At 41.5% G+C, this 16,144-nt stretch overlaps 1 protein-coding gene and 1 long non-coding RNA gene across 3 annotated transcripts in view; one reads left to right on the top strand and one right to left on the bottom strand.

Annotated features, from left to right (window-relative positions):
• Positions 1-16,144, top strand: part of LOC106031688 (uncharacterized) — a 37,645-nt gene that overhangs the window by 9,515 nt on the left and 11,986 nt on the right. The gene's annotated exons all lie outside the window — the stretch shown is intronic.
• On the bottom strand, positions 457-7,486 carry GARIN2 (golgi associated RAB2 interactor family member 2). 2 transcript variants are annotated; one of them, XM_013174213.3, is made up of 7 exons: positions 7,134-7,302; positions 6,251-6,394; positions 4,545-4,747; positions 3,696-3,960; positions 2,829-3,070; positions 2,372-2,418; positions 457-571 (listed from the first exon to the last, which is right to left on the bottom strand). In XM_013174213.3, exons 2-7 carry the CDS (start codon positions 6,383-6,385, stop codon positions 525-527), a joined length of 939 nt encoding a protein of 312 aa, XP_013029667.3. In that variant the 5' UTR covers positions 6,386-6,394; positions 7,134-7,302; the 3' UTR covers positions 457-524. The 2 variants fall into 2 exon arrangements, with proteins under 2 accessions (XP_013029667.3, XP_013029668.3); XM_013174214.3 differs by lacking the exon at positions 2,372-2,418 and having other exon boundaries at positions 550-571; positions 7,134-7,486.

The following is a 16,144-nucleotide window of genomic DNA, read 5'->3' as shown; positions in this document are numbered from 1 at the left end:
ACATTGTGATAATATGATTTTGTGGCCGTGACATGGTATTGCTGTCTCTCAGTTGTTCCCCTGCAGTGTTCTGAAAATTGCTTGCATGAGAAGCTTTCCCAATCCTATATAAAAGTTATATTCAAGCATTACTGTTAATTCAAGTGTCTATTTCTTTGTCTTCTGCTGCACATTACAGAGTCTTCTCCTTGAAAAATGGCCTCAGTTACAGTAAGATCTACATCTTATTGTAGATTCCAGTGTACTGTACAGTGTACTTACTGTACTGATTCCAGTGTCAATGATCAAAATGCATTTGTTGCTGCTAGTTGTGAATTAATACAGAGAAATGCAGTGTTCATGTTTTAGTTATTGTTAGTTTTGCAATAGCAAATGATTATGAAGAGAATTGAACTCTGCAGCAGTGTTTTTGTTTGTTTGTTTGTTTTATATATGCACATCTTGCCCCTATTCCAACTGCATCTGATACAGGATGCTTTGCTTTATTTTATTTATTCCTTCTTACTGACAAATCACCTGAATTATTACTTGAAGCAGCCAAGACTTGACATAATGCCGCTCTTTCTATTTCCTGGAAAAACAAAAACAAAAACAAAAACACAATGAGGATGTGCTCAGAACAGCGCAGGAAAGCAGAAGATGAAAGAGAAAAAGAAACAGGACTCAAACGAGAGAAAAGGACAGAGAACATAAACATACACCAAGAACCACAAAGGAAGAAAGACTGACCAGAGGCAACTGATTTTCAACTTTTCTCACTACTTCTCTTTTCAGTCTACAAATGATGGGATTTACTAGAATTTCTGCTCTGTATTCCAAACTGGCCTTTTCCCAGTCTCTCCCATGCTGTTCTCCTTCAGTCATTTCTACAAACTACTTATCACCTACTCACCTCAAAGCAGAAATAATATTTAGTCCTTGCAGAACACCTGAGAGGTGTAAAAAGTCTGTGCATAGCTGGTATCAGTTGACATGATATTGGCATACTTCTCAGCTGCCTGGGGGTACGTGAAGATCATTTCCATTCCCTACTGAAAGCTGATCAGCAGGTTGAGAATGAACAGAGTCTGCAGGACTTGGTAAACTCAGGGAGACCGGACTCTGCCTTTGCCTCAACAGGGCAAATCCAGGAACAGGTAGTAGAATGCAGACTGGGAGATGCATGACCAGAAAATGAAAAAGAGGGGAGACAATTGCACAGAGGAGGAACGCATCTTTGGAGAAAGGTACAATTTAAGAGGCACTGAACAGGGTGAAAAGAACTTGGAAAGTGAGAGAAGGGTAATTAGAGCTAGAGAGAAGGAACAGGAATTGAGGGGAAAGCTGAAAAGATGCGCATGGCTGAGGAAAAGAAACAGTTAAAACAAGAGAAGAAACAAAAACGGTAACTCAAAGAAAAGAGAGAACAATGGGAATTGCATTTGGCTAGGACAAGGAATTGCATGCAGCCCACCAGCCAGCTACAAAGAGGAGTATGTGGTAGCATCATGTTCACACACAAAAAATGAGGTTGATTAGACAAAAGATCATTCAAACTTTTGTGACTTAGTAAAATGGAGAAGTACATAGAGGAAGGCCATAAAAAGTTTTGTTCAAGAGAGTGATTCACTCACATGCAGATTGATTATGAGTTTAGACACAAGGTAAGGGGCATCAGTAAGCTAAGTGGCTCCATTTTTTGTTGTGCCTTGGCAGGCATAGGAAACAGTGCTTAATCACTGACAAGAAACAGAGAACTTTGAATACAGGGAGCTGTGAGCAGTAATATAGACTGCCTTTCAGATGCTTGCTTGTCCCAGATGGATGTTCTGTAGAGCTATGTGCAGAAATGCAGGATATAAAAAAGGATGCTAATGCTAATCCCCTATGACATTGTGGAGAGTGTCCATTTTGCTAGGAACATGGGACCAGACCTCATGGTTGAAGACACTGCAGACACACTGTCTGGAAGTAAATTTATGCTCAGCTATGGGCTTTTGGGAAGCCTTACAGTACACCAAAAGAGGAAGTATGGGCCAACACTATCTCTTTGCGATGCCTAGTCATGCAGCTTTCTGACCCTTTCCACCATGCTGTATTTCATCTGATTTTTGCAGTGATATTGCACAGATAACATCAGCCAAATAAGTCAAGTGTCAAGGCATTTCTAGAAGAAATCTGACACTGAACCCTGCAAGGTGAGGTGTGATCAGAACAGGGACTGAGCACAAGGTACTTTCTAAAAATATGTCTGTACAAGTGCTGAGCTAACATGAGCATAGGAACATTTGTTCAACACAGCTTCCAGTTCATGAAGTTTCAGCTTCTCTCATCTATTGTGAAGTAGGACTAGTAATGGAGAAGTGAGTAAATATTGGAAAAATTGTCATACCTGAAGGTTGTGATTTTTTTTCTTTTTTTGGCTTTGTTTTGTCTACCCTAAAAAAAAAAAAAGTCAGGAAAAAAACGTGATGCTATTGCCAACAAACTCAAAAAAAGCCTCATCCTAACAATCTCATTATGTACCAGTTTCAAATAGATGCTATTTTAAACTCTGTTTGAAATAAGCATTGCTAAATGAGGTAGTAAGCCTTGCTTTGAAGTGCAGGCACACAGGAACAGACTTTTGAAAGATCCTGAACATTTGAGAATCCAAAGTCTGGATACTTGGAAACCCCACCCTGTATTCTTCAGCTTTCCAGTCTATTTAAAAACATAAGGAAAATCCCCAGTAACTCTGTGAAGGTGTTGCGCTAATGTATTTTCTGAAGACAAAACAACACATTTTACTTTGCAAAGTTCAGCAGCAGAAACCAAGTACATCAGAATCATTTCCCAGCCACACCTACCTACTTTTCCTCTTCTCTTTGCTTTTGCTCTTTATTGTATCCAGAGGGTCTGTATTCTTTGACTGCATGGTGGTTTCTTGCCTGGTTGCTTCCAGGGGGCTGGCAAAGGCTGCTACCCCTTCCCTTCCGCTCTTTTCTGTGGGACCCACGCTACCTGAGAAGGGAACTTGGTTGGAGGTGGTTGGTTTGGGAACAACTTCTTCCTCTGTTTTGGGGTTAGTCAAATCTTGTGGGTTGCCCCTCTAGAAGAAAAAAAAGGAAAGATTAACAGGCACAGTAGCAACAGACATTAAAAATACTTTGCACAGAGCTGATCAGCACATCTGGAACTTTGTGATAATTTCCTATACATTAATCCCCTATACACTGAATATTCAGCAAATAGCTGCCTTCATCTGGCAGTCCACTGTAGCATTTCCTTTAATAATTTTTTCTTTCTGTACTTTGAATGGATAAAATGTCCTTGCCTTCTTTGCTCATTATTTATCTGTCCCTGCATGGGTCTCAGCTGTGCCATGTCCATCCTTCTCTGCGTTTTTTTCAGTGGGTTGTGGAATTCAGCTCCAAAGATCCATTTAAGAACGTACCAATGACTGTGAGGAAAAACTAAACACTGAACAATATGTAGTATGCTATTAATTAATTCTTAAAATTGTATCGGAGTTATGGTGCACCCAGTATTGTCACTATTTTTGCCCTGAATTCTGTAGGTAATTTACAACAAGACAGCTATTTTGATAAACAGAACTGTAGATCCCTCAAAGCACACAAAAGCTTTGGCTTGAGCAATAGTAAACGATATTGGCACAGATTATACTTCCTAACTGTTCAGCTTGAAGGTTTGATATCTATTTGCCAAAGACTCACATTTTCTGATGCATTGTTTGGGCTGGGAGCTTTCTCGTGACTTGTGCCAGAAGCCTTGCACCTTATGTTAATGTTGGTATTGCTAGGATTTTTCAGAGGTTTCAGGAGAGAGATGAGCTGCAACCAGTGCTGGAATAGGTGGTGTTGCTGGTCTGGTGGGGCACAGAGCTCTAGATAGTAGGAACGTCCATTTACTAATTTTAACATGAGTTGGTGCTTGTCTGTGCTGTGGACAGAGAGTTCCACAAACTTCAAGGGCAAGAACCTGTAAGGAAAAAAAAAAAAAAAAAAAGGAAACTCATCATCAAGCACAAGTAACAACTCCTCCTAAAGAAGATGCTGTGTTTGTTAAGCCTAAATATAGGGTAAGATTGCAAGTGAGAGACTGGAGCAGGAAAAATCTGCAGAGTGGATCTAGACACTCTTCTTTAAGTGGCTCTATCTGACTATGGAAGAAATGCTGAGCAGAAATGCACAAAATGGAGGCAAAGGATATCAGCTTCTTTACAATGCCTTTATTCTACTGCCTTGTTCCCTGACAATGCTGCACCTCCAATCTTCCCATCAATTTTCAGCTTTTGATGGATTTAGAGAAAGGTTTATTAGGTATTGCCATTCATCATCTGTCTGTGTGGTAGCATTGGCCTGAAATGATGACTAGAGTGGGGCCTAAAGGTGTGTACTTCAACTTCAGTGATCCTCCTAACTTCACTGTGTTTGCGCTGGGAGAAAGGGTGCAAATGTGAGGTCTGTTAATAATCTGACTTCTAAAAGAAGGAAAACACCGTAGAGAAAGGAGAAATACATTCATGTTTTTATTTACTCTTCAAAGGCTTAGTGCTCGCTCACCTGCTAAGTGCTAACTGTTCCAATTGGGATGATCGCTCTGAGAATTTCTGGAAATTTGTCATAATTTCCTGTGGGGATACATGCACTGTGTGTGCTAGCAGCATCCCACTGGGCATCGGTGAACTGGGATTGGTAGCACAGATGCCGATGGTGACGCAGGTGGGCTGCTTGTGGATATTCATCGTCTCCCCTCTTCTGTTAACCTGAACAATAACAACAAGTTCAACACTGACATTTGTCACAAGACCTCTCAGACAGCATATAAGCAGTATATTTCATGGTGCTTTGGCCTGGGAGTCCTAGAACTTACGTAATGGAGTAGTGAGGAGAGAGGGGAATGTGAAATAATGAAACAGGAATACGTATGAATGAAAAGAGAGGAAGGAAGTTAAACATGGATAAAGAAGGACTGGAAATCACTGGTACTTGTGTAGTCCCCATTATTGTGTATCTGACTGCTGAGGTAAGAAAAGTCCTGAGTACCATTAACTTTAATTTCACTTAGTGTAAACATGATGGAAGAGGCACTGTCCTGATGATTCATTGTCTTTGTCAGTGTTACTGTGATATTAATGAGACCTCATTCTGAAACAGGATCCTGCTAGGTGCTGTAAAAACACAGGATGGAAAAAGATCCCAGATAACTTCTGTATAAGACATGAAATTACAGAAAAAGATACATGAGAAAATTCAAGGAAGTAAAATGATAAGATAACATGATCAAATCACGTTATCTACTGCTGTCAGGGTTTGGCTTTGGTAGGCAGCAGAAAAAAGTGTGTTCTAAGAAGGAGTTTGAGGGACAACAGTGCATGTACTTAGTGGATATCTAGTAGAAACTCTCTTCAGTGTGAGAGACAGAATGTAAAAAAAAAAAGATCAAAGGCAAAAAATTTTACATTTGAATGTGAGTGAGTCAGTGTTGAAGCTGTTTTCTCAGGCTGCATGTTTAAGGCAGCAGACTCCTTGATAGTAAATGGGGCTTGATAAATAAAGCAGATCAATCAAGTACCTTGAAAATAGGGAGTAGCAGCTAATTAGCATTCTGCATGTGTATCAACAATGCAAGATTGAATTAATCAAGGCAAGAGCAAAGGATGTTGCAATTATTACAGTGAGGTAATAAAATCTTATGAAAATCTCTGTTGAGGTCCATCATGCAAGTAGAATTCACATTTTAGACACACTGTGAATGTAATATTGTAGGTGTTTAGACTGTTGTTGGAGTCAGGCAGGGTTCTTTGGCCGGTGCTTAGGGTAAGTGATGGGCAAGGTTGTGAGATCACCTACACAGGTACTGAAAGGAAGGAGGTGCCTGAGGAAGGGTAGCTGCCATTTATGTTAGGCGGAACTAAAGTTAATGGCTAAACAACCTTAATGAACTAGCACAGAATCAGAAAATAGGTGAATAGTCTTAACTGTTGCTACAGGAAGACATAAGGGACTAACAAAGAAGGGCAAAAACATCACTCTTTGCCCTCTTCAAATTTTCAGCATTGCTGTTGCTGGACCATTGTCTGTAAAGTGAGACCAAAATAAGTCTGTATGGGGAGGGAAACACCCATGTGTGTATTAAACAAGAATAAGGATGGTGGGAATGAATGAATGAATGAATAACTCTTTAGCTGCGAGAGGAAAAAAAGGTAATCTATTTGATCAATTTTATCTTAAGCATGCAAACTAATTTCATTTGAATGACTTTTTACCTGAACAAACTTGCTTTCAAACATGGGAGCAGACGTTAAAGGAGCATATTCTCCTTGGCTAAGAAGTCGCTGAAGGTCACCCATGATGGATGTCTGACTTGAAATGATGGTCAGAAAATCAAACTCAGTACTCATTTTGCCTATCTACAAAACAAAACAAAAATAATTACACATTAAAAGGAAAATATAAGAATGCTTATACGTTGAAAAAATTTGAGATTATGAAAAAAATACATATTTTCTGACAGCTTTCATTATACTACTACAGAGCAGAACCTTTATCCTCAACACACACATTTTTAAGACCATGCAATCTCAAGTGCAAAGGGGAACTTAGTAGGGCTTTTTCACAGTTCTGGAATCCTCTTTTTAAACAAACAAACAATAACAAGAAAAAAAAAAAGAAAAGAAAGTGTTTTGTTTTGGTTTTCCTTTTTTTTTTTTTTTAACATGAGTATAGTGACATGCTTTGCAAATAACGATAGAAACCCTTGGGCTGTTCTCAGTACTAGTCTGGGATGGTGACTTCTGTCTTTGTGCCTCTTGGATCACATATGTGTTTTCACGGAGTCAAGAAGATGGCAGGACTTCGGAGCTGCTGTGAAGCAGAAAGTCTCCAGCAGCTGACCAGGCAGACTTTAACACAAAAGCTGGAGACTAACATAATATTAATTGACTCACGGTGAAAAAAAAGTCAAGGCTAGTCATTAATTATGTTTCACAAATTTTTAATGGACAGATAATAAGCTAATAGCTAGTAGATACAAAAGTTAAATGATTTGTTCAAGACTGCTCAGTGAGTGGCAGAATGCCAAAAAGACTAGAAATATCCTGCCCCTGTCTTTTTAAAATCCAGTAGTAGACTTCTACTTCCCATTCATACCTTTTTTCACTTAGGAAAATTCATTACATAGCTAGAGGAGAACGTCCATGGAAAGAGAAGACACGTGTTAGTCCCTTCTGCGGAGCCTGCTGGAATTCTCCCAGCTCTAGAAACCCACGATTGGCAGCATCAGGCACAGTCTTGATGACACAGTTTCCCTTCTTGAGTTTCTTCAATGCCTGATGATACGAAGAGATGTGACACATGAATGCCTGTATGCGAGCCAGCAAGTTTTGTCATAATAAGCAGGCAGGTTGGATGGGAAGAACTCAGCTCCATCACTGCTGGCATCACAATACATCACTTGTTTTGTGCTCTCACTAGTCTTGGCAGCAATTCCCTTTCTTGGTTGAATCAGGGCATAGTGGTAACAGGTAGTGTGGATTCACCTTCAACATGAACAAGTTGAGTACGTGAGAGCTGCAGAGATTTTTGCGTGGATATAGTCTGCTCAGTGCAGGCTGCCAGGGAACAGCAAGACTGGGGTTGCTCTATGAGGGATGATGATAAGCTGGGAGCCAATGATAACCTCAGCAGAGGCATTGCCCTCAACAGCCAGGGCACTGTCCTCCAAACCTGCAGGATCCGAAGAGAACAGGCTGAGCATTCACACATCACATCTCTTCTGTCCCAGGAGTCCAGTCAGCAGGAGGAAGACGAACTGGAGACAGGACTGTAATCGGTGCCCAAAGAAGTCCACCCCAGAGTCAGCTCTGTAGATAGATGTGCCTAACTCTGTAGATAGCTATAGCCTAGCTCTGAGAAGGACTAGGGGGCTCAGGCCAAGGCTTAAGTGTAGCTCTCAGACCCATGGGCATGGGGTGTGGGGTGGAGGTGCCAGCTGAGGCTGGTCAGAGCAATTAAGGCCTGTTGGTGTGCTCAGGGCCCTGGCACAAGCCCAGAATGTTAATGAGCCAATGTAAAATGGTGTTTGTAGGTTTTAGCTTCTCTATGTACATTCTTTTGCTGGAGTAACCTTCTTGTTCAGTCAGAAGATGTTCCAATCAACCTATGACACTATCTACTTTTTTTTTTTTTTTAACCCTATGTGATAACACTTTTGCTTCCAACTGAGCCAGGTGCTTGGATAAGGGGGTTCAGGCCATGATTAAACACCAGGCTGGTTGAAGCAGTATTGATGTTGCAAAATGAGAACTATGCTGTCTGTCAGTTTGAGGAACTATTGTGCAATCGTCTTTGCAGCCTCCTTTGTGTAGGTACACATCTACCGTTTGCCTAGGTAAGACCCACCAGGGCAGTTTCCTGACTGTCTGGTAGTACTATGCACTGACACAGCAGTGTCCAGCACAAATGCTTTCTGTTCTCTCTGCTATACAAAACAGCTCTGCTCCAGTGTGGAAAACAATGATGCTTTGCCTTACTGGCTGGATTTTACAAGGACAGAGAAAGATAAATTGTTGCTCTATCAACAACAACAAGAAGAAAACATTTTTCCAAAACTGAATTGCCTTTCCATCTCTAGACAATAGAAATGTAATTCTAAACACCACCACAGGTGAGCAACTGAGCTGGAGGCCACTGATTCCACAGTCAAGTGCTCACAGCTCTTGCCTAAAGCAGGGAAGGTTCAAGTCTTGTCCACCTACTCCAAATACACACGTACACGTGGCACTTTTTTGGACTATGCATATGTGGTATGAAGATACCAGAGGAAGGAGAGTCTGAGCTAAGACTGTGTTAGGAAGCAACAGAGCTACGAGAACTCTTGTAATGCAGGCTAACAACACTTTTAGACCTAAGACAGTATTGCCATATGATGCTCTGTTGTGCAAGGTGTGTGTGCTGGCACAGTGCTAGCTAGCTCAGGTGACTGCATCATGCCTTGCTCTAGTGTGTCGACATGGATTTTCACTCCCAGTTCTTTAGCCATTGGTTTACTGGCTATTAAAAAAGATATTGCCATCAGTTTTTCAAGACAAATTTTGTATCATAGTTTAGGGTATGGAGTGTGGAGTGAATCTGGTAGCCTGATAGAAGCGAGACTGCTGCAGCTCCATGCCCCTTGCTTCCACCAACAGTAAGGCCACGCATATATTCCCAACAGGTGAAATACAAACTCACATATACAACACGTATACATAGAGCAGTCACACACAGGCAGTGCCAATGGCCTCACCCAGTGCCCCTCTCTAGCTGATCGGTATGAAGGCTGGTACTGGGAAATACAGACATATGTGCGGTATTGATTCCTCCAGTGGCAGGGCGCAGACACCCAGCTTGCCCCGTAGCTGACCCCTGGATCCCGGTCTCCTCAGTTGCTGGCAGCAACATATGAGGCCCTGAGGATGCAGCCCCACTCATGTTGGTACAGACCCCTCACTCAGCTCCCCCATGCCCCTGAAATGGGTCTCACTTGTCCCACAGACCCCATGGTCTCTCCAACTGGGATTCCCCTGCTCCTGCAGTAGCTAGCTCCTGGCATGGTCTCACCTCTTCCTCACCCAGGAAAAGAAATGACATTGAATAAGACATGACAGAGTGTGGTGACTGGGCAAGGCCAAACAGGTGTGCCTGTTTATACTTGACTGGCTTTTTTTTATCCCTTTATCCCTCTATTTTCCTACATTTGTTCCTCCCCCAAACCACTACACCCACCCTTTTCACCACCGCTTGTTCCTCCCCTAAACATACCAAAAATCTTGTGCAATCCTAAAAAGGTCTTCCCTGCTTCCTTTAACATGTCCTACACCCCTAGGTGCAGGTGTAGTCTCCAGATTGTCTGAAAACTGATTGTGAGAGCCCTCCCATTGCCTCAGGTTGATGGGTTTCACACTTGGGCAGGGGCTGAGGCTCTCCCGTGACAGCCCTCCTGTCCGTAATTTGGGTTCCCACTTGCCATTTTGCCCCTGTGGTCCTCTGGGCTTGCGGAAATGAACCTTTGACATGCTGAAGGCTCCTGTGATGGACCTGAGAGTAGCTGGTGCACGGTGTTATTTAGGTTCTCCCACCTGCCATCTTCTCTGTTCTCCTTTGTCTGTGTGCTTTTCAACACACACCCTAACATTTTTGTTATTTTTGTTTTAATCTAACCCTAGACACCACCTCTTAGAAAAAACACCAGGTAATGAGAAGGCAGCTGCGTGGCTCCCTAGCAACACAGGCTGCCAACAGCATACTAAATCCTGTCTTCTGCTTTGGTCGCTGTTTTTTTATAGCACATTGGGCAAATTGATTGGATTTGGCCAGCAGAAAATTACAGAAAGCCACTCATGATGTACAGTGCCAGCTAAACATCTTTTATTTGGATGGGTTCAAATAGTATTGCATCTCCATGTGACCATCTCCCCCTTGAAAGACTGGTGGATTAGTAGCTCTCGGGCCATTCATTTTAATTATTTGACACCTTTAGTGACGACCAGCTATGTTGTGCTGACCCAAAAGCCCCGGCAGGTTATGCTTTCAGAAAGGCACAGTGCGCCACAACCAGCTGGCTCCAGGTCTCGCCAAGTCCCTGTGCACAAATCTCCCCCAGGCACAGCACGCTCACCTGCCAGCGGGCTCCACAGAGCCACATCCCAACAGGTTTCCCACCAGGATTTACTGTGGACCTGCCTGGTCCAGGAACCTCATCCGAATACAGGACAGCTATGGGAAAATACTAAGCCCCGTTTTTTTTTCTTTTTTTCTTTTTTTTTTTTTTTTTTCACTGCAACTTTTCTATTTGTGGATGAGAGTGGTATTGCCTTAGGTAGGATTTATTAGATCAGCTGGCAGCTCTCCACCATAGTGCAACAGCAGCATGGTAGCTGCTTGTATGGACTCTAGGGTAACACGGATATTTATGAATGTCCTTTTGTAAAGATGTTAGGGTTGCCATAAGTTTTCCTGAGCTCCTATCTCCCCTGATAGAGTGAAAGATTAAGAATAGCAAACATGGATTAAAATATCTGTTGTCCCACCTCCTCATACCCCCTTCAAAAGCCTTTTTCTTGGGGTACAGAAGTTCCTTGGGGAAACAATCCAGAAGATTTCAGCTAATGAAGATATTTAATACTACAAATAACTTAGTATTGTCAACAGGCTCTGTCAGTTCACCATTCATCCCTTTTCTAATATATTTTAATATATTTTTAAAGACAAAGACCCCTACAAAGAACAGCAGACAGATTGCTCAAAATTGAGTGAAAATGTGTTAAAGCTGAGGAAAATTCAGCTGAGGAAATTCAACGCTGCTAAAAGTCAAATGATGCATACGAGGAAAACATTTTCCTGAACTGTCATCTAAAATTACTGTTTCTGGGTTGACCACAACCAATTAAGAGTGAGACTTCAAGGTTATCTGAATTTTAAGAGCTATAAAAACACATTGGTCAGAAGCACTGAAAAACAACAATTAATATTAGGAAACAGAGGAGACTAGAAGTCATTATTACGCTGTTATAAAAGACAGTTATGCCTTTTACTACTGCATGCAGTTCTGGTCTCCTTGTCTCAGAAAGATTACAGTAAAACTGAAGAGGGTGCAAAGACATGCAGCAGGGATGATCCAATTTATGGGCCCTTTGAGATGGAGCATGACCACACACAAAGGGCAGACATGTAGATTAGGATTCTTAATCCAGATGAGAGCCGTTTACAAATCTGTGGGTGGCAATGTGAGGGTGGCTCCTTGTTGCTTGGTCCAGCATGAAAACTAACAGGCATCAAATGAAACTAGGAGGCGGCAGATGCAGAACAGAATAGAGGAGATAATGCTTCACACTGTTAAACTGTGGGAATTCTTGTAGCGAACACTGTGGGTGCTGGAGGAGTATTTGGGAGCTGTATCATCTGCTTGCCATTAATTTATACTCTCCCTGAGATATGAGCTATTAACCACTTTTTTTTTTTTTTCAGGGGGAAGGCTTTTTTTTCCCCCCCCTGAAATCTCACAGACTGCACAGCACAGGGATTTCTGGCATTCTGTTGCCTCTCTCTTGGCAGTTTCTTGAGTGGTTCCACAAAAGCTGCCTTCTCTGCTTGAAACAGCCATTACCAGTGTAGAAAGTTGTTTGCAAACATTATAGAGTGGCTTCTCCTGGCCCAGTGCCTGGTCTGCACATCACTGCAGAGTTGGGTCCCGTTTGGTGGTCCAAACAGCACAACGTTTCAAAATGATGAAGTGATCGTTCACTTTGCCACCACAGACAAACATCTGGTTAGTAAATGCTCCTGTCAGACCGGTTGGTAATACTGTGCTGCTCTTGAAAAGCTTTGCATCCTTATGTGCTAGCTCTCATTTGCCCTGCTGATCTTTTAGATGTGTGTTTGATAATGGCATCCCTTCAGACCATCTCAGGTCACAATAAAATCCACAAGGAGAAAGTCAGGTACTGATGAAGGGTACTTTGCATGCTTTCTTCTCAGTTGGGTGGGACAGTTCTTTTGCTATTCCACTGTCTGGAAACACTTCAGTATTGTTTGTGTTGGTGGCTTCACTGGATTTATAATTTGTGTTCAGATTATTTCATCTTGATCCAATTTCTCTTAGGCCCAATCCACTATTTTAAGACATTTTCACATTTCATCTAGCTCTTGGACAAGTATGATTTCTTTTTATAGATAGAAATGCATCAGGATATGATTGTTATAATCTGGCACTATCCCGTACTGACAAAAAGAGTAAATCAGGATTTTGGAGTCCTCCTCTGCTGCTGTTTTTAAGGTAGTTTTTGCATAGCTATATACTTTTCTTCTGGAAAACTCTCCTCTTACACTCTTCTTGAAGTTACTTTAATTCTAGTTTCAAGTCACTGGTTATCAGGCTCATGCTAGTGCATTTACTTTCTCTACTATGTTTGTGTAGAGTTACTGGCACACAACCAGTTCTCAGGTTTGCTTGTAATTACCTCTGCAAGAATTAAATTTGCTCTCTGTATTTTTAAACCCAAGCCGGGTCCATGCAAATGCAGAAGTTCTTGCAGAGAGATAAAGCATGCTGAAAGTCACCATGCAGTGCTGTGATGAACTAGTAATCCCAGCCAGACCAGTCTGACAGCTAGAGCCACTGAGCATCTGTGCATTGCCCTCTGAAGCTTTTTATTCCAAGAGCTTTGTCAGCTTGGGTGCAATATGGCATGAATGCACAGGGCAAGTCTTACTCTAACGCTGAATGTGAGTCACTAAGCCCTTTCAGAAAACATGCAGCTAGCAGCACGTCAGGAGGTTGTAACATTTCCAAAACCCACAGGCTTTTTCTCCCCATGAATTATCCAGGAAGTGCCTGCACTTCAATACACAGTCTAAATCCAGCGCAGAGACTCACCTTTCTGGGTGGAGGCTGGGATATACTTACTAGAAAACAAAGATCAAGGCTGAAGAATCCACAAGAGAAAATAAATAAATAAATAAATAAATAAAAAAAGCAGAAGAAACAACAATGTTGTTTTTTCACTTTGAGCAAACAGAAATGAAGCTGCTGACAGTACTGTGTTGAAGGCACAGCGAATACTATGGTTTTTTTTTTCTGTGGAAACTGGCTGGCTTTGGAAAGGTGAAGAGGTTGCCAGACCATTCTGTAGTTACAGTTAGTAGAGATCATGTTCTTCATCATGAGGTTACGGTGCTTAATTGCAACATACTGACCAAATACTGCTGTGGGAAATTATGCCTTGCCACTTCTCAACACAGATTGCTGCTTTAACTATCGGCTGCTGTGGTTCTCCCCGCTACAACCCCTTTTACTTTCTTTTTGTGGCTGTGAATTTGACCACTTTGTTATCCCCCTCTCCTAGAAACGTCTCTGCTTTCTTAGACTACATCCAGAAATGTGCTTGCCCATCTAACCTGCAGTACTAAAGTTTTCTTTAGCTTCTTCATGGGAATAAGACCAATTAACTAGCTTCAGCAAAGAGACTGCCATAGATATAAGGCACCTAAGCAGAGTTTCTGCCCAGGAATGTTGGGAAATGCTTAAAATAACCTCACAAAAGGAATATTAGTTTGGGGATATATTTCTGAATCTATTTGGGATAAAAGTATACCAGATTTTTTTTGAAAGTGTCAGCACAAATGACAGACAATCTTCACGCTTCTCGTCTGGTATTAAAAACTAGTTTCAAATTTCATGCAAAGTAAAAAAATAGATTTTTTTGGCAAGTTTTGTGCACGAAATTTCAACATCTACCCTCTTCTTTCCTATTCTTATTTTCCCTTCAGATAAGAGGAAGACTATAAGGATTATTACATGCCAGACCAATGTATTGCTTGATAACATAGCCTGAACCGGTGTCTGACTCCTCATTTAATGCTGTCCCACCTAGTCATGGGAAGCACAAAGCTGTATATGCAAATATGCCAAAAAAAGCATCCAAGATGTAGACTCTACCTTTAAACCACCTATTCACTTCACTGCTTTATGCACTTCCTGAGAAATGTGCCATGAGCACTAACCAGTACTTCTTGCTTTTTGGTATCTGACCATTCCCTTTGATTATCTTCTTTGTGAACTGTAAATACAGGTACCTGGAAACATCTCAGTGCTGTTGTGATGTAAGAAAACACAGCTGTGGTGTTTCTTTTGTTTTGTGTTAGTGTATATTTTTCTTATCCAACATAAAACCTCACAAACTGCTCAGGTGACAGTGCTGGTTTTGAGAAGCTAAGTATTAGAACATAAAGAAGTGCTGCATCATCTTAGTCTGGTACCTGATCTCCAAAATAGGATGTCTTACTGTCAAGTCTCAGCTCCCAGATGTAGTTCCTGCCTGGCAAGTGCTGGCAGAAGGAAACCTGAGGAACTTTCCCAAGCACAGATCAGGCAGGCCCTTAGCATTGCTGCCAAACCAAGGCAACAAGGCAGGCACGCACCATTATAACAGTGACAGATGTTGAACCAAGGGAACTGGGTGGAAAAGGTGGATCCAGTCACTTCACTGGGAACTTCTGTGCAGGCTGTCTGTGGCCTGGAGACCATCTTTACTGGCCACGAGGCAAGTAGCACTTCTGGACTGAGACGTGTCAAAAGAGACAAGCTTCAGCACTCAGCGCAGAGCAGCAGGGTGGGGAGGGCAAAGACAGAATTGCAAAGCTATTCCAGTTTTATGTTGTCCTTAAGTATAACCCATGTTGTAATATCTTTTAAGTGCAACCCTTCAGCTTCAGAATCAAAAAGGCTAAAGATTCCATGTTAATTAGTAATCTCTGGAGTCATGCAGCTCTCTAATAACTACCCAGAGATCAAAGACATTTCATGTCTAGCATATTTTAATATCAAGATAGAATTAATGTTGTAATTTCTGTAATTAAGGTCTTGAAATTAGTATTTAGAAAAGGCCACTGTATGCTTCTATTTATCTGATCAAATACAGCCAATTTTTTGTATGGTGTTTCACATCCAAGTGTACAGTCAAAGTTTTGCTATCAGCTGGCCAGGACACAAAAGTTGTTTGTAGGTCATTGTAGGATTCCCCCAGCTGGATGAATGGGACTCAGAAGACCCACTATATGTTTCTACCCAAGATCATTCCCATGTATGGGTGCTGAAGAAAATTATGTGAAAAGAAGAAAACTACAAATGTTGGAATACCAGCCTTCAGTCTTTGCTGGCATCGCTTCTCATTAAGATACGTTGCTACTTTGACAATGCTAAAGCCTTATCTAGAGAAGTAAAAATAGAGAAAATACTCCTTAAATGTTTCCATTTGCAAGTCTTAGTCCTTGAATCAAAGTACCCACATATTTGAAGACCCTTTTGTCCTTGATGTCTTTTTGGAAGCTGCCGACCAACAGCGATTTTGGAATGTTAAAAGTAAAAGTGATTCCAATTTATCTGTCACATTTGTATTCATTTTTATTACAACAATTAAGCCAAATTCTTTAGATGTTAGGCTTGATAACTGAGACATAATTGTAATAATGATTTAAACTGCTCCCAGAGTTACCTCTCCAACATACTTCTATTGCTTTCAGTGTTAATGAAGGCTTTGCTCTGTCTGTGTGTCTCTCAGAAACTGCAAAGTTCATTTTCTTGCATAAAACCTTGAACACTGGGCAAAGAGCATTACAAAACA

Source organism: Anser cygnoides, chromosome 5, assembly GCF_040182565.1.
Source record: "Anser cygnoides isolate HZ-2024a breed goose chromosome 5, Taihu_goose_T2T_genome, whole genome shotgun sequence".
Classification (NCBI taxonomy): domain Eukaryota; kingdom Metazoa; phylum Chordata; class Aves; order Anseriformes; family Anatidae; genus Anser; species Anser cygnoides.
This window is presented reverse-complemented; position numbering and strand designations above follow the sequence as displayed.